The 24,712-nt window shown below is 34.2% G+C and overlaps 3 protein-coding genes across 5 annotated transcripts; 1 reads left to right on the top strand and 2 right to left on the bottom strand.

Annotated features, from left to right (window-relative positions):
• Nucleotides 1-61: 61 nt before the first annotated feature.
• LOC120272092 (7-hydroxymethyl chlorophyll a reductase, chloroplastic) lies at nucleotides 62-6,209 on the bottom strand. The gene is made up of 18 exons (XM_039278834.1): nucleotides 5,958-6,209; nucleotides 5,798-5,882; nucleotides 5,495-5,603; nucleotides 5,197-5,281; nucleotides 4,872-4,913; nucleotides 4,612-4,690; nucleotides 3,538-3,589; nucleotides 3,380-3,442; nucleotides 3,093-3,190; nucleotides 2,448-2,483; nucleotides 2,295-2,356; nucleotides 1,868-1,895; nucleotides 1,416-1,495; nucleotides 1,075-1,144; nucleotides 947-1,004; nucleotides 724-788; nucleotides 551-645; nucleotides 62-470 (listed from the first exon to the last, which is right to left on the bottom strand). Exons 1-18 carry the CDS (start codon nucleotides 6,137-6,139, stop codon nucleotides 380-382), a joined length of 1,380 nt encoding a protein of 459 aa, XP_039134768.1. The 5' UTR covers nucleotides 6,140-6,209; the 3' UTR covers nucleotides 62-379.
• Nucleotides 6,210-6,561: 352 nt separating this feature from the next.
• LOC120272325 (uncharacterized protein sll0005) lies at nucleotides 6,562-13,511 on the top strand. Of its 3 annotated transcripts, none has more exons than XM_039279134.1 (14): nucleotides 6,562-6,882; nucleotides 6,976-7,125; nucleotides 7,246-7,422; nucleotides 8,024-8,167; nucleotides 8,656-8,761; nucleotides 8,942-9,090; nucleotides 9,170-9,295; nucleotides 9,665-9,808; nucleotides 10,632-10,719; nucleotides 10,855-11,228; nucleotides 11,916-12,233; nucleotides 12,370-12,582; nucleotides 13,045-13,210; nucleotides 13,431-13,511. In XM_039279134.1, the coding sequence occupies exons 1-13, from the start codon at nucleotides 6,670-6,672 to the stop codon at nucleotides 13,177-13,179; spliced, it is 2,337 nt and encodes a 778-aa protein (XP_039135068.1). In that variant the 5' UTR covers nucleotides 6,562-6,669; the 3' UTR covers nucleotides 13,180-13,210; nucleotides 13,431-13,511. The 3 variants fall into 3 exon arrangements, with proteins under 3 accessions (XP_039135068.1, XP_039135069.1, XP_039135067.1); XM_039279135.1 differs by lacking the exon at nucleotides 13,431-13,511 and adding an exon at nucleotides 13,396-13,414; XM_039279133.1 differs by lacking the exon at nucleotides 13,431-13,511 and having other exon boundaries at nucleotides 13,045-13,366.
• A 2,861-nt stretch (nucleotides 13,512-16,372) lies between these two features.
• On the bottom strand, nucleotides 16,373-20,207 carry LOC120271954 (histone-lysine N-methyltransferase family member SUVH9-like). The gene is given in 3 exon segments (XM_039278644.1): nucleotides 16,373-16,831; nucleotides 18,294-18,622; nucleotides 18,624-20,207. Coding segments are annotated over 2 exon segments (1,695 nt in total). The 5' UTR covers nucleotides 20,031-20,207; the 3' UTR covers nucleotides 16,373-16,831; nucleotides 18,294-18,334.
• Nucleotides 20,208-24,712: the final 4,505 nt, after the last annotated feature.

Genomic DNA, 24,712 nt, shown 5'->3' with positions numbered 1-24,712 from the left:
ATAATTCTAAGAGTTATTTGGAAAAATATTTCTAATGTATGCAAATGCCCAATCATGTTCATCAAACAAAGTACAAACTACACATTACATTACACTCAAACATGAGTATTCAAGAAATTACATACAACAACAGATCCAAAACAAACCAAAAGTAGCATACAAGCAGCACCGGGGCTCGTCTAACCAGTGTACCCAAGTCTCCTATGGCTAATTTGCATGCTCAAACACATAATATATCAAACTGGAATTAAAAATTGATCCACAAGCTAGTTTGCTATGTAGTGATGTTGTAGGCAAAGGGGCTAGCTAACGTTGCTACCAAGCAGACAAAACTGAAGCACTGAAGTTGAGCAAGATTACCTCCAGGTCAGATATTGGATCACTTTTGTGAAAGCATTTGATCTACCACTCCGCTCTCATTGTATGATTCCACAATTTTCTTTGCATAAGAGGGAATGTGCCTGTCAGCTCTGGAAGCACCAAATATGAACCATTTAAGTTCACAGATGAGGAATAATTATGGATGAAATCTTAGGTAAGGGATTAGTACCTGGTCTTTCCCCATTTTCGCATTACATATAAGTAGTTCCTTATGGTGTGGTAATCTAAAGAATAGCGTGCAAATTCCAGGCCTTTTGGACCGATCTGCAGTAAATTTATTATGATGAGGAAAATAGTTTCAGAATGATGCCAATCTGTTGTCTCTAACAAAGCTACACTCACCAAGTTTAGGATATATGCAATCAAGTTGCCGATAAATCTAGGAGCTGGCTGAGAAGGACCTTTCCCTGAAACAGCAGTAGATTGCAGAAATGGCATGTCAAACTGACCAGTTCATACTCCATGTAGAACAATGCAAAGTGACCATTGCCATTGTAGCAGCAACATGAAAAAAAAAATTATTCAATGAATTCACAAAGAGAGTATCATAGGAGAGTTATTTTACCAGCCTTTGCTTTATCATCGGCTTTGACTGTCTCCATAACAAATGGTTGTCTGTTACCCTGTGACATCATGAGAAATATTCAAGTGTCAAGCGGTTCTCACAGTTAATACAAAAGTTAAGTCACATACACTGCTGGTTGTGGGAGTGATCTCTAAAAGGTTCTCTACTAAACTGAACATTTCCCTTCCACGCTCATTCCTGTCATTCAAAGCTTCAAATGTCAGCTAAACTTCCAGAAATACAAAGAAAATGGCAGGCAAACATTATATTTCTCCACAATAAAAAAGAGCCTTGTAGAAACATCCAATGAACACCAAAACATAAGCATGTTGCTCTTAATTGATTTGACTAATTGAATTAGTAAATGGTGGCTCTCCAAATTTGTAGTTAATTTAAGATACAAAATGAAGATAATATCAAATATTACATTAACGTTGTGAATTGAACCTCCATCATACTCAAATACTACCTGATGGTAATATATTGTGGGTGTTGTGTCATGCTTAGTCCTTCATACTTTGGCACACCCATATAACCTACAACCAGATCCTGCATTTTTTGCACACGATGATGTGTAAAAGATACTGAAAATCAGAACTGGTGGCAATTGGGAATTGAGCTTACTTTTGATTCATATGACCAAAGGAACAAAAATTACAAAGATCACTACATTCTACTGTTCAGTAACTCCAGTTATAAAAGCTTTGTATGAACATCTCTTCAATTTAAGTCATGGATGAAATATCACACAGGAATTTTTTCCTTTTTTCTTTTGGCCCCTGTTTTTTGTGATGCATGGAACTTGATAGCTGGAATGGCAAAAGATAAGATCCAAAGTTCGCACTACAAACTCAATCAATGTACAAGGCAAAAGATGCTCTATGCGTTTCCATTAGAATGATAGCTAAAAGGTGAACTCACCGCTAGTGCATTTGTGTAGTCGAAACAGCTGCAGGAATAGCAACAAACAATGTCAGGTACAGCTCGTAAACATTAACAATTTTTCAGCTTATAAAAAGCATAGAATTTGGCATGAAAATAATGTTTCAATTCAACATCGTGTTAAAACAAGGAACAGGATTAATGTAACCATTTACTTCTTCATGGAGATGTTATTCACAAAACTACAATTTTGACAGAACCAAGAAAGAGTAACCAGCGCGTTTGTAGAGGCAATGGAGATATTTAAGCACGTCTTTCTCCTGAGTTAGATGATCCTTTTTGCGAAGGCATGCTTAATACATTATGAATTGAACATGGATGGAAGTAGTTTGAATGTTGATTAATGGAAAAGCTAATTCAACAACTAAGAGTAGTTGTGCATGCAAAAAAAGCAAAGGAAAATTACCTGTAACAAGACGGTGCAATAACATCTACTAATTCATTTGCTGGCAGGGAAAAATAAGGAACCTGGCTCAATAAAAAATTTAAAATGGATAATAAAGATGATGCGTGAGAGTAATAAGAAAAAATAATGGGACCAAAATGAAAAAATTTTCACCTCTTCAATATGCCCATCCAAATGCTTCAAGTGAACCTGTTAGAGCGTGAATGTGTAGATCAAACACATTGGGATTTGAGGCATAGTTAATCATTGTGAAAACTACTACAAGCTAGGTATCATCATATCTTTCTGACGGAAGTAGTACAAAACTATTGGCCCACAAAAATCAAAGATCCTAACACGTTATCTACGAGGTTCAAAAATGTAGGATCATTTAAAAATGACACGATCATACTCTAAGGCTAAGGTTTTGTACTAAGATAGAAATCTAGCAATGAATGCAACATAGCCAAAGGCTGTTAGGTTGGTGATAGAATAATGGCGATAAACGTATTGAAGATTGAAATTGTCTTTAAAGAGATACTTTTGACTAAACATTTACTAAATTAATAATGATTAAAATCAATAATGTTATTATTTTTATATAATAATATTTTTTATAAATTAATTATTAAATATATTTATTTAAATAATTGAAACTCAAAAAACAAAAAACCCTTGTGGCGTAACCTTGGGGCTTTAGCTTTAAGGTTTGGCCAACCTAATAGTCCCATACCTAAGCACAACACAATAATTATAAAATGGATTCAAGTTGTCAGCAGTGGCAAGTTTCCTTTTACAAGCATTTAAATGATGGCGAACCTTGTAATCCTGCATAAATTCGTAGTGTAAAACTGTATCAGGATCATTGCTAGCTGACTTCAAGAACTTTTCAAGCCCTTCACGTGTTCCATTATCCACTAAAGAAGGAAAACGAAAATTAAGTTGAAAATTCAAATAAAACTACAGTAGGAATGTAGGATATCAAGTTATCAACCTAAAAGATTGAGGCATTCGAACTAGTACTGCCTCATCCTAAGGAAAAGTCAATCATGATCACATTCAAAAACTAATAAGGCAAAGAAGAAGAAAAGTTAACTGACACTTACCACAGTTGGTGCCAAGCACATAGAGCTTTTCTAAGCCCAGATGCTTTTCAATGGATCTTAATGCTGCAGCATAAGAAATCACTCTGCATTTCAATTAGTGGCACGTTATCACAAGGCGGGACAGTAAAGAAAAAACATAAAAGAAAATTTCATGATACCTTCAACTTGGCAACCAACACCACAAAAGAGAAGACGCTTTACTCCTGCTGCCTGTTAGAAAATAAATAACAATGTCTTAGCTTTGAAATATGACTTAAACCCACTGATACTCGGCAAAAATGAATTTGCAAAAAAGTATTCTTGTGATTTATTTAGAGGTTTAAAATCAGATGTTTATGATGAATGGCAAAATATGCAGGCTAAAATATAAAATTAAGCATATAAATATATAGGGACCCTATTTCTTAATCACATAATTCCAATAACATATCTACATGCTTGCACAAAAATCTCAGAAAGGTAGGATATTTTCTATATTTCTAACATCAAAGTTTTAAATAAACCAAGTACTGAATGTCACCCACTCGTGGTTTTTTAAAATCTGTCGAACCATCTGTGTGCACAGAAATGTGTTAAGCCTAAAATCAAACAAAAACAAACGACAACACATACAAAAATGTATTTCACAAGAACAAACCTCTGCTTAGTTTAAATGCAGGGAAAATGACTCCAAGGTCATGGGCAAATTTCAAAAATCCCACTAACTTTTTGAACCTCCATTTGATCCTTTTCTTTCTAAAAAATTTATGATTAGTCACAAATTTCTTGTTTCACCGAACCTCCCCTCCTTTTTAATCTTCTTCTCCAACTCATACGAGATCAGTAGATGCAATCTTATTTTCCTCGGTGAGCTCATGCAAGCTCACACAAAGCCTCGGCAAGCTAGTGCACCTCCTTGTGAGCTTGCTGGTGTGCTTCCTGGGGTGTACAAGCTTACTGGAAAGGATAGGTAATTTACTACTAATAAAAAAAATATTTGAATTACAATTCATTATTTACATTTTTTTTTTCTAAATCTCAGAATTTTTTAGGATTTTCAAGCAAAAAATTTTTGGGTCATTTAAAAGCTTGCCGGACTATTAGCTCTCTTAACTGATGCAAAACTGTAACCAAATATCATTTTTCAACTTATTCTGTGATAATATGAACATTTGAAATGGAATAATGACGTCATGAACATAACAGTTTATTAAAATTTAAAAGTACTTAGACAAGAAATCAAGACGACCAACCTCAACTAAGGCAAGGGTGTCTAAGTTAGGAGACAATGTTGGTTTAACACCTTTCGCTGCAAAAACTTCATCTGGTGTCCTGTTGCACGAATATCCAATTAGTAGTTCAAACACCAAGTTACAACATTCTTTATATCTTATCCAAGCTGCTATCAAGGAAAGCATAGCATACCAAGTCAAAGGACATGTATAAGTAAGCTACATTGTTCCATGCACCTAGTCTGATTGCAGAACTAGCATCTTGAAAGCACATGGCATACCTGGCTAAAACAGGTCGAGGGGAGAGTCTGTCATTAGGATCACTGCAAATTTGCACAAAAGTAAATATCAATACAAAGAATCTTTGATGAAGCTTTTTCCAAAAAAAAAAAAGTCAAGTTTGCTCCAGTTTGCAGAAGACAAATGGATTTGGTGCAATCCCAGGAGGCTACAATAATACAAGGTCCCTAAACAACTACCTGCAGCTTGAAGGTGTTTACACTTTACACTGAACAACAATGCAATCAAATATTCCAAAAATACTCTGGTGACATAAATGTCAGCACTGAGTGAACATATTATCTAGTTCTACTCTGCGAAATTCACCTTTGCACACAAACGACAGCTTCTACTAAATTTGCCTTCAGCATTTCTACCGCAATAGTGGTTACAATTCCAGTCCACTGAGCACCTAGAGATAGCAAAACAATCAAGAAGCTATTAAGTATTAAAAATATTGGGAAAGATTTCCTGAGAACTTATTTATCTTTGATTTGTCATATCAAGTTATGCTAACACCAGGCCAAAGTCAAAATTGAAGGATAATTCAAATGCAATTTTAGGAATTATAAACTAAAACAACAACTAACTGCTCTTCTACTTAACAAGTATAGTTACACAACACCTTCAACCGGCTTAATCTTTCTAGCATACAACAACTCCTCATGGACACCGAAGTACATGTCCTGCAAATCAGCATTTCTTCCTCGGCCATGGACAACTGGTTCCAAAGCCTGCCATGAAAAATCATCACACAAAACGTAGTACTTCAAGAGATGGCATAAAAAAACAATCAACAATGTGAAGCGAGAGTATCCACAAAACCAATTTATTGATGAAATACCTCAATTACTCAAAGACAACAAAAGAAAACGTCTAAAAAATTCATAATATCAACTGCACTATTAGATCGTCTGATCATTGTTACCTCAATTCTCGACATCCCATCTCCCAAGAAAGCGCAGGCGTTTCTCACATGAGCGATGTAGTAAGTATCGCACAAGCCGCACCTACTGCACGAAGCAAAGCAAGACAACGAAAATTTATCATTCACAGAAGGGACGATGACAAAAAGAAGGCACTCCGACCTGCAATGCTCCTTGGCGGGGTATATCCCGCCGGGAGGAATCGGCTTCGACCGCTTCCTCCAATCGTCCCTCAGCTCGACGGACCCGGAGCTCTTCCTATCCACACAAGAGATCGGCAAGAAAGAAGGCGATCGGACGGAGACGGCGGCGATGGAGGAGGAGACGCCGAGAACGAGTGCCATGGAGCACCGCCGCGAAGGAGCTCTGTTGCTCAGACACCAACGAGTGGTTCAAAACGAGGATATGGTTTCTTTTGCCCGAAGCTCGATCCAAGGCCTGATTCCGTTGAAAAGGGCCCATCCATCCCCAACACAACCGCTCAGATGTCGCCACGTGTCTCCTCCACAATCTCATAAAATTACTGGCGGGAAAAGCGGTGGAAGGCGGGTCACTAGCAACCAATTGTAACTCTCCACGTGTCACTCTACCAACTCTAGGCTAAGCGTTGCTTGGTTCAGTGTTCCTTCGGAACAACTTACCAGAATCATATCCAGTGTTTTTGTTGCATTTGCTGTCTGTCAATGCTTGGCTGAACTATTTAACAATTAAGCTCCGCGTAGACAACAGACCATCGCTTCACTAGAACAAAGGCCACGTTTCTCCATCTTTCGTTGTCGGTCTCCGGGAGTAAACGCTCTGCACGACGAGCTTCTGCTTCGGTCGGCGATTGGCGAGCGAGAGGGAATAGTGCGGGAGCTTTGGTCCGTGAGCCATGGCGGCCGCCTCTCAGTTCCTGTGCTCTGGCGTCAAGCCTCTCCACCTAGATGTCACTACCACTAGAAGCACTGGTCGCCGTCGAACGCCCGTCGTGCGCTTCAAGCCTCGGAGATTCCGATTTTTCGCTGTCTCTACTGAGCCGAAGCCCGCTAATGGTGGACTTTCACCTCGAGCCAATTCGTCTCCGAACTCCAATGGAACTACGAATGTAATTGATCTGAGATGAAACTAAGGAAAAGTTCTTCAATCTATGACTAACCTTTTTTGAATTGATTTTTCTTTGTGTTTTAATGTGTTTTAGAGGTTCGGGAATGTATCGGAGGAGATCAGGCGGGTTCGGGCGCAAATGGAGGAGGATGAGCAGCTGGCGACGTTAATGCGAGGGCTTCGTGGGCAGAACCTCAGGGATTCCCAGTTTGCGGATGAGAATGTCCAACTCCGTCTTGTTGAGGTCGATCTCTTGATATGCCTTTTCTGATTTAGCTGAATTCTTGTTTCTGATGAGAATCTTGGAAGAATTTAGTGTTTATTCTTATGTATTCTTATGATTTATGCTTGCTTGGTTGTTCAGGTACAAGCAAAGGAGAGCAGTGAGACACTGCCCTTAATCTATGACCCTGATATCATTTCAGGATACTGGGGAAAGCGTCCAAGAGCTGTTGCAACACGTATTATACAGTTGCTCTCTGTTGCTGGTGGGTTTCTTTCCCATTTGGCCGCCGATCTGATAAACAAGAAGATTAAAGAGGTAATATTTTGGACAGATGTGGTTTAATTCATGCTGTTTATATTCTCCTACTATTGATTCTTTGTCACTGTTGGATTCGCAGCTGTTTAATTTTTCCATTGGTTTTGTTTATACAATGGTTAATTTGATGAAGTTAATTTAGGTGATAAATCTGGTTTACATTGTTTATGACCACTCTGTGCTTTTGTCTTGATTATTATGGAAAGTGAAGTATATAATTATCTCGAGTTTCATTCATTGTGGTATTCAAATTATTGTACCTATTAGGTTGATAAATGCTGTTGAGTTTCATGTGGAATTCTACTTGGGGAATTTTATCAGTTCCTAATTAAAGAGAGTTTTTGCTTTGATTATCCTATGGAATTATCAAGTCTGTTTTCTTTCTCTTTTCTGCACTTCTATTGTTTTGTTGCTCAAATATAGAGAAAGAAAAAACATCTCTGCTGCTTCTGCAACTAGTATACCTTGCGTCTAAAATAGTTATAACATCGAAAATCTGCCGTGTTCTAGCAGGAAAGTAGCTGTGTGGTAAGTTGAGGATTAAGAACTTACTTACAAGGGTTTTATCTAATTCTATTGGATGTCTGCCTTTGTTTGCCAGAATGAAGTTGCAAGGGCCATTGAATTGAGGGAGATCGTGACATCTTTGGGTCCAGCTTATATAAAACTTGGGCAAGCATTGAGCATTCGTCCTGATATCTTATCTCCTGCAGCAATGACTGAACTACAAAAGCTCTGCGATAAGGTGATTTGGTCGCCTCATAGATATATAATGCATTCAGCAGAATAGACTGCAAGAATTTTATCAGCTGTCTTGTAAAGACATAAGTTAAAAGCTAGAAATCACAATAATGTTAAGATTAAGTCTGTAAACCATAGACTTTAGATGAATCTAAACAATATTAAACAAATAGCTTATCATGAGATGACAGTGGAAGAAGGTCCTCATGTTACTTGGAATGGTCCATATTAAATGAAAATGATGTAGGCATTACCAAACTTGCAGGATTACTGAATGATATCAACAGTACAAGTTGTGGGATACAAACTTGATTTAAACTTGCTTGTACATCAGAAATACTTTTGCACTTCAATTCCTAATTATAATCTATCACCTTAAGTACTATTTTCGCATTTTTCGCATTTTTTTGTCTCTATATTCAATAATATTTTTATTTTATTCATTACACCCAGTGCTTTACTAATTTTTATTTTTATTGTTTATGTTTCAAGGTTCCTTCTTTTCCAGATGATATAGCAATGGCCCTTATCAAAGAAGAACTTGGTCAGCCATGGCATGAAGTCTACTCTGAGCTTACTTCCTCCCCGATTGCTGCTGGTAGTTTGATACTCATGGACTGCTTCTTTCTTAACATTGTTCAGTGTCTTTTGCTTGGGAATATGGCATAATAACTCAATTCTTATTTTCTTTGATAGAAAATTAAATGTCATGGGCATGTTAGATTAGATGCAATTGCCAAATATTTTGAATCACAATGATGTAAGGTTTGTTATGCAGCATCTCTGGGGCAAGTATACAAGGGACGCCTAAAAGAAACTGGCGAGTTAGTTGCTGTCAAAGTGCAAAGGCCATTCGTACTCGAGACAGTTACTATTGATCTATTCATTATCCGAAAACTAGGATTGGTGTTGCGAAGGTTTCCGCAGGTAACTGGTCATTTATTTGTTCTGGACAAGTGGGAGCAGCTGTTTTCAATTGTCATAATTATTTCTTTTAACCTATCAGATCTCCGTTGATGTTGTTGGATTGGTAGATGAATGGGCTGCTCGCTTTTTTGAGGAGCTTGATTATGTGAATGAAGGAGAAAATGGAACTCTCTTTGCTGAAATGATGAGAGAAGACCTTCCTCAGGTTAATGGCATTCTCTTGACCATGAATGTACTATGGCCTATTGAATTGTTGATGACAAACTGGAACAAAATGTTCATGCCAAGAACTTCAATGAGCAATTTCTAAACTCAGTCCTCCATCTCAAATCCTACACCTACGACATTCTGTGATAAATAGGTCATATCATCCTGTTCATTAGATAATTTGATCTCTTGTCAGCTCCTTCTTGTGTCAAGGTCCATGACCAATGCAGCTGATGAAATACTGTTTTTTCCCTGCACTTGAAGAATCATGAAAATACTATAAGCTTGAATTCTAGTCATTCTCTTTACCTGAAATTACTTAAAAATATTGTTAACGTGGACTTCATTCTGCATTCTGATATTTCAGGTTGTCATACCAAAGACTTACCACAAATATACATCAAGAAAAGTCCTTACAACACAATGGATTGATGGAGAAAAATTATCACAAAGTACAGAAAGTGATGTTGGCGAATTGGTCAACGTTGGTGTCATATGCTACCTAAAACAGGTATCATGACAAAGTACTTCGTATATTAAAGGCATTTTGCAAATCCCAAGTTACATACAATCATTCTCCTTCTTTTGACATTCTGCATAAGGTTTTATTCCCCATCTGAAGTGAACTTTGTGTCACCCATTATGCATCAAAATGATATACTGAGGTTAAGCCCTTTGTGATGTGCCTTTTCCCTGGTTCAGAGGTCTTTGACATTGTTGAAAACTTTTTCTAATTGTTAAAACATGCCCGAATGATGCATTGCTTTTGATGAGTTGGGTGGTTCTGAACCTTCAAATTGTTTCTACATATTTCAATTTGTAACAAAGTTCCTAATCCTTTAGTTGTCCCGTGTGTCACACTTCAATGCAAGCTGTCATCATCATTTATTGCTAAATTTAACTTCTTTGAGAAATTCAAAACACTCTTACCTACAGCTTTGCGTGTTAGGCTTGCCTACTATTTCATAAGTTCTTAACACTTGCTTTGCGCTGCACTACTTGTTGCAATGTTGTTTCTGGTTTTTTTCAAGTTATTTTAAGAATTCAATTGAAGCTTAAGCTCCACAGTTGTGTCTTCGTTTGAGTGTGCACATATGCCTGTGGTTCAAGTTATTTCTCTTACTGCCATTCTGCCTTGGCTAGATCTATCCAACGGGCCTTGCTTTGGATCTTGCATGGTTTAGTTTGTAATTTCTTTGCTTTGGGTTTTTTGGCCCCGTCATCTGGGTTAAATTTTCTGTGATGCTTTTTGTAGCGGAATTTATTTACATCACCGGCACATATTGCAATTTCTTTGACATCCTGAATTTCATCAAGTTATGATTGAATTACAGCTACTGGATACTGGCTTCTTCCATGCTGACCCTCATCCTGGAAATATGATACGTACCCCTGATGGGAAACTGGCTATACTAGATTTTGGTAATGCTTCTCTCAAACTAGCTTCATGCCACTCATTTACTTGGGAAACAGCGCTGTGAATTGTTGCTTCAGTGTTGAATGTCTTTTTTCACTTCTCTTTCTGGCTAGTTGTCTAATACATTAATTGTGCTTCAGGTCTTGTGACAAGGTTGACTGATGATCAAAAGTACGGAATGATAGAGGCGATTGCTCATCTTATCCACCGTGATTATAAAGCTATAGTTAAGGACTTTGTCAAGCTTGATTTCATTCCTGAAGGGGTTAATTTGGATCCGATCTTGCCTGTCTTGGCTAAAGTGTTTGATCAGGCCCTTGAAGGAGGGGGTGCAAAAAATATTAATTTTCAGGAGTTAGCTTCTGATTTGGCCCAAATAACATTTGATTATCCATTTCGGATACCCCCTTATTTTGCTTTGATCATCAGAGCTATTGGTGTATTAGAAGGCATAGCATTGGTTGGAAATCCTGATTTTGCTATTGTGGATGAAGCATATCCATACATCGCACAGGTGAGTAATTTTATGTCTGATTTTTCTCCAAGTGCCTTCTGTATGGCTTTTGTTTAACTATATTGTCTCTTCCTTTATAAATCTGAATATCTATTGAAACATTGATTCTTTTAAAAATAATTTATTTTTACGAATATCTTGTTAGAAATTGCATGAACCATGAAATCCAAAAGCCATTATGCGTACAAGTTGAAGGTGATATTTATTTGCTAATGTGAGAATTACTTGGCATATGTATTTTGTGGTTTATAAATATCTTATAAGTAGCCGACCCTAAATAGTTAGGACTAATGGCTTCTTGTTGTTGAAGAAATATCTTATAAGTAAAATTTTTTGAGAATAATAAGAAAGTCACATGGACTGCATAAAGAATGTATGAACGGGATGACTTTATATTTAATTTCGCTGAAGAATATAAACAATAAGTAGCTCATCATTTCAGGCATCTTGGTTTGGCAATTTCAAATGTTCTTTTCTTTAAAGGAGCTGTATTGCAATGTTCTTCCAGTACATACGTGATAATTTTCTGATCAGCAGGTGCCTTATATAGTTATATTGCATCCACATCTGAATATCAATAAATTAACCAGTACACTGCATGATATTGTACCAAATCCTTCTAATACTTAACTCTTTTCCCACAGCCCAATGAGTGCATTTGCTAATATGTTCCTTTCTCATTTTCAGCGACTTCTAACTGATGAATCCCCAAGGCTGAGAAATGCATTGCGGTATACTATATATGGGAAATCAGGAGTATTTGACGCTGAAAGATTCATTGATGTCATGCAAGCCTTTGAGAATTTCATAACTGCAGCTAAAAGTGGAGGCGGGGAGGACCTGAATGGAAATATGGCTGAGCTTGGAGTTATACAAACCAGCTTTTTAGCTTCGGGCTTTCCATCTATAATTTCTCAGCCTCAGCAGCCAATTAAGACGAGAGCAGCACTGGCATTTCTCCTCTCTGACAAAGGGAACTTCTTCCGTGAATTTCTATTAGATGAGGTATATAAATGATACTACGTTGAGTTATATTCTTTCAAAAAGATTTCTTTTATGTTCAGTGTAATTTGATGCAAATTGTATTTTAGTCTTGTTGAGAATATTCATCAAGCTTGTGTACCTTTTTTGTGCAATGTAGATTGTTAAGGCAATAGATGCTATTTCAAGAGAACAATTGGTGCAGATAGCGACAGCCTTGGGTATACGAAACTCAGCACCAGTTTTCAGTATGGTTCCTCTCAGACGTGCGGCGTTGCTACCTACCATAACTGAGGAGGATAAAGTTATTCTGAGCAACGTTGAAAAAGTAGTAAAATTTTTAACATCTGAAACTACATCATCATTGAATCAGGTATATGTCAAATGTCAATTATCCATTTTTCAAAATGCAACAATAGTTTCCATACTTCTTTAGTTTGCATTATTTTATTTTTTTTAAATGCTTAAAAGTTAATAATGTCTTTCTTTTTCACCCGAAATATGACATGCCAATTCCAACCATAATGATTGTATCTTCTTCTTAGTGAATAACGAACCATTGTCAATGCATAATTGTAACCAGTTGGCCTTGTAACCCTCCGTTTCCACCGCATGTAACTAATGATGATTTTATTCTAATAATTCTAGACCTCCCCAAAAAAATTGAAATCTTGTGAAAATTAGGACCTTAATTTTCTAGCTTCTTTTAATTTTTTTTAAAAGTTAGAAATGCATAATTTCTGACCGAACATGTTCTCTTTTTAAAGTGATTGATTGATCATTAGCAAGAATATTAAATATTAAAAGACTCACATGCACTGTGGTATTGTTGCAGGATGTAAACATAGTCTACATTGTCCAAGAGCTTCTCCCAGTCTTGCCTGGCATCTCTGCAAAATTTCTCCCTGAAGTGATGAGCCGGTTATCTTCTAGAGTGCTTGCCCGGTTGATCAGGGAGACATTTTTGTAGTGCATAGAAGCCTCAGTTTTCCTTTCCACAGGTAACAGACCCAACTACTATTACAGTTATATATAAATTTTACACTTTTACGTCACTGAAATTCCTTAAGCGAGATCATCGTCATCATTATTATTGTATAATGTATATTATACGACAACTAATTAATAGCAACAAAAATAGAATATCTGATAATGAATACCTTAATGTTGAGATGTGATTTGTTAGAAATCTCATTTGGGTAAATTGACCATGCTCATCAGCTGAGCAGCACTCAATGGATTCAGTTTGATGGATGATATGAAGCAGGAATGCCCATCAGATACGTATGAGATCTAGTTTTTGAATAAATATGAGATCTAGTTCATATACATAGCTGCAAAATTTGTTAGTATTTGTATCCTTTTTAATTGTAATATTAGTACACACATAGAACTCTTGATCGCTCACTTGGGACTTGGGAGTAGAGTCTCTTTTATTAGTTTGTTTATTTAGATGGTGATTTCTTCCAGTCAAAATAGAATAATGGGTAGGATGGATATACGAACATTAATTAAAACAAAACAAACAAATGATGCTAGAATATTTTTTAATATTTGAAAATGTTAATTCAAGTCTAGGTTATAAATGTTTATTAAAGACACACAAACAAATTTAATAAATTTGATGTAAAATATCTGAGTATTTCTAACTTAGCTTGTCGCTATAAAATTTATGATTGTTCTCCAACCCCCCAAAAACACTTGAATTGTAGGCAGAGGTCTCAAGATGTAGCCTGACCTGTCTAACTCTGGCCCTCTGGGTTTGGGGTTAAAGGGATTGATTTATTAATAGACCCAAAAAATTCAGATCAATCACGGATCAACCCACAAACTCGTTTAATGACCCATAAAAAAATATATTAATTTTGACATTTTTTATTTACTAAACAAAAAACATTAGTGATTTCTTAAGATTTACAATAATTATGTTTCAATATGAATATAATGGAAATATTTACCCATTAATATTTTATGTATATATATATATATCCACCAAATTCCTTTTTCCATATACATTCTCTTGAAAAACATGAGAATTTTGTAAATATGTTTTATAATTATCGATTGGTTAATCATTAAATTGAATTGTTAAAAGATATTGGGCACCATCTTTTAAATATCTTTATTATGGATATAAATATACAAATAGTGTATATATATATCTATGTGTTATACATTCTCTTCTGAAGAAAGTGAGAAAATGGAAAAGAAAGATAGAGACATTGGTGAAGAGAGGGGCGAACATTAACTACAACAGTTAAAAAGGGTTATACTGGGTTGGTAAGGGAAGAGTAGATTGGGTTGATTTTAAAAAAAAATTTGGAGGTACAAATCAATTTGGACTACTGTGATTAAAGTTTAATATTGAGAGGATGATTGAACGGTTGCGATGGGATTGATCTTTTTTTTTTTTACTATGCATCTTACTCAGCATTATTTATAATATTTGATAAATATTGTTTACTATATTTGATGAATATTGTTTACTATATAATGTTACTTTATAACCATTGAATTCAAATTCAACAACTAATATAAAAATGTTAGTAAAATTTTTATCTAAAAACGTCTTTATTAGACTGGTTCTCATATATATATATATATAAACTAATTTTATAAATGATTAAATCCCAAAAAATAAAATATATGAAAAATAAATGTATAACATTTACATTTATGTATGAAATGATTTATTCTCTATATGATAATAATAACAATAATTAGCTAAAATTTAAAAGTTGTGTGTATAAGAAACTTATGCAATTACATGTGGAGGGAGAAATTTTACAAGAATATATGAGTGATTTTAAGTTCTTAAATATGTTATATACGTTAAATGTATTAAAATTAGTTAATCAAATTAAAATTATTTCAGTAATACAAACTTTGTGTGTGCGGGTGTGTAGCTTCACAAATGTAAGTATAAAAGTTAAAAATGGGAAATTTTAAAAATAAATTTGTGGTTTCCAGTTTCATAAATAAATAAATAAATAAATAATGAGGTTTTTTTTGTTTTTAAAATATGTGGTTTCTCCGACTAATAAAAATAAAAAATAAAAACAACGTTAACAAGCTTGTAACGATATTAACTTAAAGGGAAAATTGCCAATTTATTATAAAAAAAGACCATATGATATTAAAAAAATGATTTTCACCAAGATTTTGTTTGTTTTTTGAAATTTAAATTTTTTTATTAGAATTTTAGAAGACTGATAGATTAAAAAAAATATAATTTTTATGTCAAATAAAAATGTTTTTAAATAAATTGATCATTTTACCTTGATCAGTTATCAGTTAACACCGTTAAATGTTTGTTAACGATTTTTTTTTACTAACCGGAGAAACCACATAATATATATACTTTTGTGCAAAAACTGAAAAACCACAAAATTTATTTTTAAAATTTTCCAAAGCAATTTTTTAGGGGGGTTATGCACTTATATCTTACTCCCAACATTTTTATTTTATTTTATTGTGGTTAACTGAAATCTCACGAAGAAACTTAATTATTTCACAAAATTTTATAAAAAAATTTGTTATCTTTTTAAAATTATCCTTAATTTATATCTTCACATTTCTTTCTTATTTAATTTTAAAAAAATAAAAATAAAAAATGTTTCTTGATGTTAGAAAATAACAAATAAAAAAAATGGATTTGTGACAGATAAAAAAGAATGGAGGAGTACATGAATATACAAAGATAACAACATATAATTAATTACCTTTGAAAAATAATTTATTGTAAGGGTATATAAATATTAAATATTACTACATAGTACATACTATCCATCGCAAGATTAATAAAAAAAGACTAGGAAGCTGAAGAGTACAAACCAGAGAAACAATTTTCCTTGGTTTGAAACTAGCTGCTTCCCACTATTGACAATGAGGTTTTTTTTTTTTTTAATTACAAGAAGGCAACAAACACCCTCTATTCAAAGAAAGTCAGAAAAGTTAATACGAGACTCGGTATCAATAGACCAAAAGGTCATTAGTACAATATTATTTTTGTTTAGAGCTATTATTTGTATGTTCAGCCTAGTTTTAACCCAACTTTTGCCCCACATACTTAACCCAACCTCAGTTAGATGCATACACATTCATACACACCAATACATATGTATATTTATTTTAACTAGAAACCATGAAAATGTTGAGAAAGCAAGAGTGATTAAATAGATGTCATGATCACCAGAACTCTTAGTTCACATGATTACAAGCAATAAAAACCAATGCTATTTCTGGTTCAGACTAAAAACATCCTTACAGGGATAACTATTTTCCTTCTTTAACAATTTCCAAAAGTACAAACTTGAGTTTTCTAAATTAACAAGTATTTTGGAAACAGGGGAAAACATAACAGTGTGAACACCATTTAAAAGTTCATGTAAATATATCATCTATGTAAACAAATATGAACATGATCATATGTAATGGACAAGATAGTAATAGCTCTTCTGTTTTACCAGAACATTTTCACATCAGCATGTATTTACAAAAGCTATTTCAAGTTTCAAAAACTTACTAGCTTATATAACAGACAACAAAATCATGATAAAGCACTTACCAGCTGTACCAGCAGATGATGTAGTAGTCATTATACTTTCATTTCATTCTCGCATCTGAAGCAATAAAAGAACATATCATTATTATCAGAATTAATTTTCCATGCCATAATTCTACAACTGCAAACACCAACACTAGATCCTGAATAATGTATCAAGAACTTAAGATTGTTTGGAGTATGAAATGAATATGGGGAAAATCCAATGAGAAAGAGAAAAGTACAGTTTCATCAAACTTAAGGTTCTGATGATGAAGAGATGAGGTTTAATTCAAAGCCTTGCTCTGGGTTTATCAAGGCAGCAAAATTAAGCATCAATTAGGACACAAGTTCAGAAAATGAGCATGTGTGTGTGTGTGAAGTTGAATTAAACAATGTGCAAAACAATAAAACAAGATATCAACATGAAACAAACAAGAAAGCATATACAAAGAAACTAGATAGCTACATGAAACAAACTAGTTAATATGGGGAAAAAAATTAGAAAGCTTTCACCATGCACCTCATCATCTCATATATGACTATAATCAGAAAGATATGCTATTTGTAATGTGAAATACAGAGAATCATTTCTATTCCAATAAAGAGGAAGAATGGTTTTCTTTACAATGTGAAATTCAGTGTGAAGCAGCTAAAAAATCCCTTACAGCATTTTGACTCCATACTAAATGACAATACAAAAATTGGGACACGGGAAAAAAAGTTCCCTAAATGAGTGTGTTCCGGTTCAAAGAAGAACAATAAAAGAAGTGTATGGAGTAGTCCTTATCTACATTACGTAACCCAGAAGTTTATCCTAATGAAAAACATCACAAAACAAAGCTTCATGCCTTTGGAATATCTCCACCACTGGAGACGAACCCAAAAAAATAAAGGAACACATCAAACAGTAGCCCAAATAAGTCATTAACGCAAAGCAAAGGTCCGAGGAACACCACAATAGATGTGTTATACGTGGGACAGTTAAGATTAGGCTATCACAATAAAAAAACCAGTTCCATGCAACAGGCTGTGTTTCTACCTATGAAGCAAGAACACCTATACGTCATAAAGATTCCAAAAATTCATCCTAATAAGGCAAAATATAGAAGCAAAGCTTTATGCCTTAAGTTTATGCTTTAATGGAGATAAAAACAGAAAGTGGGACAAATATTAAACAGCATCACAAACAAGTCATGACTTTAAAGCTATTGTAGGTTTAGTGCATAGGGCGGTTCCATACACAGGACAATGCTTACTCTATGAAGCAAGAACTGAGCATCATAAAGACTCCAGAATTTATCCTAATTAAGCAAAAAATATAGAAAACCAGAGCATTTTGCCTTGGGTTTGTGCCTTAGTGGAGATAAACATAGTAATTGGGACAAATATCAAACAGCATCATAAACAAGCCATAAATAAATCAAGAACTGAGCATCATATAGAACCTCATGCATTTAGTGCATGCTTTAAAGGTGACAAATAAAGAAAATTATCAGAAACAACGATCAAACTGCATCACAGAAAAGTCAGAAGATTACCGACAAACCACCAAAAAGATCGATGCTAGTGACATTGATCATCAGTCCACAAAATTATCCATCTCAATGCCATAATCAATGCTGAGCTCCCTGAGTGGAGGGATGTTCTCCATTGCAAAGACCATGAGATGAGGAAACATCTCATTGTAGTGATCATGCAGCACCATCTGCACAAAAACATTGGGCCTGGTACTGTGGCTCAAGTAGCAAGCCACATTCCTCTTCCTTGTTACATCCACTGCAAAGCTCAATTTCATGTAAGAAGAGAAACCATGGGGTTTGTAATCTCCAACAACATCAGAAATGTCTCCCCATTCCCTCCACCTCGCCCGGAAACAAGCTCGGATACACTAGACTGCCACCATTCCTCATAACAGCCTCCAATTGATCCTCAGTGCGAACTTTCCCAGTGAACTCACAGATGAATTCTCCTGCACGAATCACATCCAATGATCGAACACCCCATCCTGTTTCCTTTGACCGGAAAACCTCCAGCTGATGCCTGAGCCCCTTCTGGCTCACTCTATTGGGGCAGCTAGGTGGGCACCGGCAAGAAGTTCCACACTCATATACCAATGGCTTTCCCCTCAAGAGAAGGCCATTTCCATCATAAGCGGACTCACCCCCATTCCTCTTAATGCAAGCACAACTCGCACAGCAATTCTCAACACATCTGCAGCCATTTCTTCTTTTCATCTCCATGGTTTCTTGGAAGACAATGGATGGGTACTCTGGTTTGCATACATACTCGAACAGCAATGGCTCCTTATCGTTGTCAATGTCATTGAAGAGCGAAATGGGATATCGCTCTTGACCATTGGAGATATCCTGGCAGAGATAACCACTGGGACTGGATTTCAAGATCTTGGTCTTGAGATCCATGGCCAATTGAAGGACGACGCTGCCCATTGGTTCTTGCCCCTCAATCCGGAGAAGTTTGAACTTGTAAACCCCGAACCCTGACTTGCCGGCGTCCGGCCATGAATCGATGACCTTGTAGAGCCCGTCGTAGACGTACACCCGGCCACTGGGGCTCCGATCGAAGGTGAAGCCGCGAATGACGCGGAGCTCGATGCCAAACTCCTTGCTCTTCTCCAGTGCGAGGTTGCCACGGCTGAGGCTCTGTGGAGCAGTAGTGGAGACGTCGTTCTTCTTGCGACCACCGCTGCCGGAGTAGATGATGACATCGCCCTGGTCGTCATCGTCCTCGTAGCCACCGGAGAGGACGACGCTAGTGGCAATCGGAAAGCAGCCATTACCTCCACGAGGGCACACATAGTCAATCCCGGCCTGAATATGCCCATGAACGGCGACGGTCATCATCTCAACGCGGTAAAAGAAGACATCGCCGACGCTAACGCCGGGGATGGAACCGATAATCCGTTTATCTCGGTGAAGCCACAGACCAAGGCGCTTCATCTTCGCTCCAGCGACCAGATCAGCGCGGCGACGATGGCCAGGGGTGAGCCGGCGTTCCTCAGCCGCGATTAGAGACCGGAGGGAGTCGTAAGTGATGCGAGTCCGGCGAACCAAGCTCCTATAAAAAGCATCATCGGAAGATGAGACTCGCACCATCTCATCGGAGCGAGACCGCTTGCTAGGGGCGGGGATGAGGTCAAGGGATGAAGAAACGGAAGACAGGTACTCAGAGAAGAGAACCTCATCACCTTCGTCTTCATTAGGGCAATGGGGGAAGAAGAGATCTCTTGGAAGGGAGCTGGGGTTTGTGGTCGCCATTGACGGCGAGGTCGAGCTCGGAGGAGTCCATGCGCGGGAGGGCCAAGAAGAAGAAGAAGAAGACGATGATGGCAGTGAAGAAGCGCAAGAATAGTAGTTTTTATGTTTAAAAATTGGTAGGTTGTCTCGCGGGACTACATTAGCTCACTTTGAAATGGTTGCGTGGCACGTTCTAATTTAGCGTGAGCAATGTAGTGGTAACCCACTGTATCACATTTGCTTTGGAAAAGCCAGTAGAATGATGCCACGTGTTGGATATACCCGAGCTCCGGGATGTGGCTGTGGTGATGCTGATTCAGAGACTAGAGACTGTTACTATTAATATTATTAATTATATATACATATTTATAAAATTAGTATTTTGTATTCATATATTTATAAATTTTTATTTTTCGTGAATTATCATATTGGTTTAATATTTGAGAGTTTTGTGAAACTCTAATATGTTTTGGATGCTTGATTCGGTTCTTTAAAGTTATATTATATATATATATATATATTTGATAAACGTGCACAATCACAGCAAAATCATGTATAAAGTCATGTTAATAGCATGCATATTTATACCATATTAATAATTTACATAAAAAAATGATATAAAGCTTATTTGTGTAACACAACCAAACAACAAAATTATGAATTAAAAATTATAATTAATATTTTTACACCCTTGATATCCCACCAAAGAATCTTTCGTTTAATAGTATTGACTATGTTACAAAAAGTATTTTATGAAGATTTTTATTCTTCAATGTTCAAATCACGACAAATGAAATAGTGCTAATATGGATCCCCAGCTATGGGAGCAAAGCGAGCTTCCTATCTAATCCTTACATTTGTCAGGTGAGTGCGCACAAGACAAACAATTAAATTTCATTCTAAATATGTAACTTGTCAATTTTATTAAAAAAATAAAATAAAACAAAGTAAAAATATTGATGCCTTGCATTAATATGAAACCCTTAAATTAAATGTGAGAATTACAATTTAAAAACAAAAAAAAAATAGACATGGCATAGATTTAAACATCGATTTTTAGCTAGAAGTAATTGAAATATTGATTTTTATAGATTTAAACCTTCAATTTTTTAAATTAAAAATAAATAAAACATCAACTCTCCTATTATAAAATGTGTGAAGATCACATATTTCAACTTTAAAAAAAATATGCTGTGTTTTCTTTTAAAATTCTATAAATCAAATGAATTATATATTAATGTATATATAGAAAATTTTCTATTAATAATAAGTGAATGAATCAAATTCGCATTCATCACGGAACAGAAAACTCTTAGTTATCACAAAAAAACAAAAAATAAATAAATAAAAAAACAGAAAAACTCTTAATTTTGGGAGAGTGCTAGCCTTTCGTTTGTAATATAAAGGTTAAAGCCCATTTGAATATCAGAAAAAAAAGCCCATTTGAATAACAATTACTTTTCAAATGGATCCAAATCCATTTCATTCCCTTCACTCTTAGTTTTTGTCATTTGTGCTTTTATCAAAATAAAAAAATTATTTAATTTTTTCTCAACAATTAAATTAATTCCCCGAAAAACAAGAAGAAAGAAATTGGTATATTATATATATCCATATATTGTTCTAAACAATAACAGAAATTCTGAATAAAATGCGTTAATATTCCTCTTTTTCTTATATCTGCCAATCTAAATATAATATAAAAAAATAGTTGTATGTTATTTTTATAATTTATTTTAATATAATTCCTTTTCCAATCAATTTCTTCTTTACTTTTGAAAATAATTGAAGAACCATTTAAATCTTACTAAGTTTACTTGGTAAATTTGAAAAAATAAGTGGAGTAGTGCATCATAGTGAGCTTATTTCCCTCTACGTTAAGTATTATAATGCCATAATTTTTTTTTTCATGTTAACAAACTGGCTCATAAACACCCTAATTACTCAAATATATTTTAAAAGAGAATCAAATTTTTGACCTTTTATATAAAAGTAAATGGCATTAATGTTCAAGCAATCATAGTGGTAGTATAATGTTGTAAATATTTATACAATATTTTTAGAGGAGATATTTTTTAAAATAATTCAATTATTCTTTGAATTAAAAAATAATTACCAGTATATCTTAGCCATGTGTTCATACATATATACATACATAACATTACACCAGATACCATGATGACTATCAATTGATCAACTAACTGTTTGAAAGGTTGGAAGAAATTCTTAACTTTAAATGGCTTAAATAATTCATAAATCAAATGGAATTTCACCTGTGATTAAAGAAAAAAAATAAAAATAAAATAAAGTGATATGCTTTGAATTAAAATCTATAAGATAATAAAATATGATTTCTGTGGAAACAAATGAAGTTTTCAAATGTTAGAGGTTTAAAGGGTAAAAATGGGGAAAAATAAATGAAGTAATATGTTTTATCTTGAAATTTCTTGGAATCTTTTCTCAAATAGTGATATGTTTCAGAAATATTAAATAATTTATAAAACATGAAAATGAGTCTTCTGAGTAAGAGTTGCGAACCTCTCAACTCTTTTTTTTAATATCAAATTAGAAGTTCAACTAAGAAAAAAATAGAAAAAAATAAATAAAACAAATAAAGTTTCCTAATTCTTTAAGAAGCCAATTAAACATATAAAACCAAATAAAACATTGTAAAATAATTTATATAATAATATGTTTAATATAGTAATATACTTGCTCGGTTGGAAGCTCCTCCCTAACTCAACATTTAACTAAGAAATAAATAGAGTTTTTACGGTAAACGAAAATAAAATAAAATAAATATTTTTAAACTATGCATATTAAAAATAACTATAATAAATTAATTTACTCTCTTGGAAAAATAGGGGTTGGAAGTAGGAAACTCTTCACTAAATTACCCACTTTTTATATTTGTAAGATCATTTACTTAGGATATTTTTAGGTAAGATTAATATGTTTTCATAGAAATTATTTTTTTTCTAGATAATCAATTTTATATATTTATAAATTTTCATATTTTATACACACGATGTTACACCCTAAGTTAATAGATTAATATTTATTTTTTTTATTAATCGGTGTTATTTAATCTCAACAAAATTTGTTGACTTTAAAATAATAAATGAATATTTAAATATTTTAATAGGATTTGTACGAATATTAAGACATATATTTGAAATATATATATATATATATTTAAAAGAGATATTTTATTTTAGAACACTCAAATAATTTAATTGAATGAATAACTAAATTACCAATAAGTTTTGAAGGATATTGTTTCTGAAGATTAATTTGATTAGATAGAAGTTATGTTTTTTCTGGACATTCCATTGATATACACTTCTTTTATATATATATATATATATACACACACACACTAATACTAATAATAATAATAATAATAATAATAATAATAATAACAATAATCTATACATCTATACATACTAATAAAGTAGATCTATAATCTACTTCAGAGTATTTCAAGGAATAATTTAATTTTTTTTTAATAATATTTAAATTTTTATTTATATTACTTATAATATTAATAATTAAAAAACATTAATTACACCTAATTATTTATCTAATAAATCTCCATGAGATTTTTAAAATCAAGGTATAAAATGATTTATGAGTTGTTTAATTATATTATTTTATATATGATCCTCACAAAATTTTAAAATCACCAGCCGGGGGGAAATGCCTAGTATTGATAAGTTCAAGGGTATATAAATAAAAAACATTGCACCAAAATAAACGATATATACTTAATTTTTAATTTAAAACCAACAGTACCATGATCTATCATATACATTATAAAGGGGGTTAAAACATAAAATAAAAAAAAAAAAAATAAAAAAAACCATAAATATTTATTTTCCATTACTCAATCAAAATTGGAAACTACTCCCTCCGTTCTTTTTAATCTGTCATGGTTAAACTGAATTTCATATACCAAAAAATTTAGTTATTTCGTAAAATTCTATAAAAAAATAGTTATATTTCCAAAATTATTTATAGTATTTTTACATTTCTCACCCATATTTAATTTTAAAAAGAGAATTGAATAAAGTGTTAAAATTAATTTAAAAATAATAATAATAAATGTTTCTTGATTTTAGATAAATCACAGAAAAATGGATATACGACAAATAAAAAAACGGAGGGAGTACTTAATAAATGAGATAGTCCCGAAAATATTGATAAGTTCAAGGGTATATATACAAAAAAATTTTGCATCAAAATAAACGAGATATATAATTAATTTTTAATTTAAAACCAGTAGTACCATGGTCCATCCGACTCCATCATATATACATTATAAATGGGGTTAATAAAAACAAAAAATAAAAATAAATAAACCATAACTATTTATTTTCCATTAAGGCCCTGTTTGGATGGCACCAAATTTCATAGGAATGGTGTTCATTCCTATGAAATTCAATATTACATAGGAAACATTACAAATTTCGCCTCCAGTCGCCTTCGGCCGCCTCTAGACACCTCCAGTCGCCGCCAGTCACCACCAGTCGCCTCCAGACGCCTCCAGTCGCCTCCAGTCGCCTCCGGTCGCCTCGAAACACCTCCGATCGCCTGCTCGAGTCGCCTCCAGGGCGCCTCCGATCGCCTTTGATCGCCGCCCGATCGCCTCCGATCGCCCTGCCAAACGCGCCGCGATCGCCTCCGAGACGCCTCGCAGTCGC

The sequence above is a fragment of the Dioscorea cayenensis genome, chromosome 11 (genome assembly GCF_009730915.1).
Source record: "Dioscorea cayenensis subsp. rotundata cultivar TDr96_F1 chromosome 11, TDr96_F1_v2_PseudoChromosome.rev07_lg8_w22 25.fasta, whole genome shotgun sequence".
NCBI classification, from domain to species: domain Eukaryota; kingdom Viridiplantae; phylum Streptophyta; class Magnoliopsida; order Dioscoreales; family Dioscoreaceae; genus Dioscorea; species Dioscorea cayenensis.
Note: the sequence above shows the minus strand (reverse complement) of the source record. Positions and strands in the feature narration are given on the sequence as shown.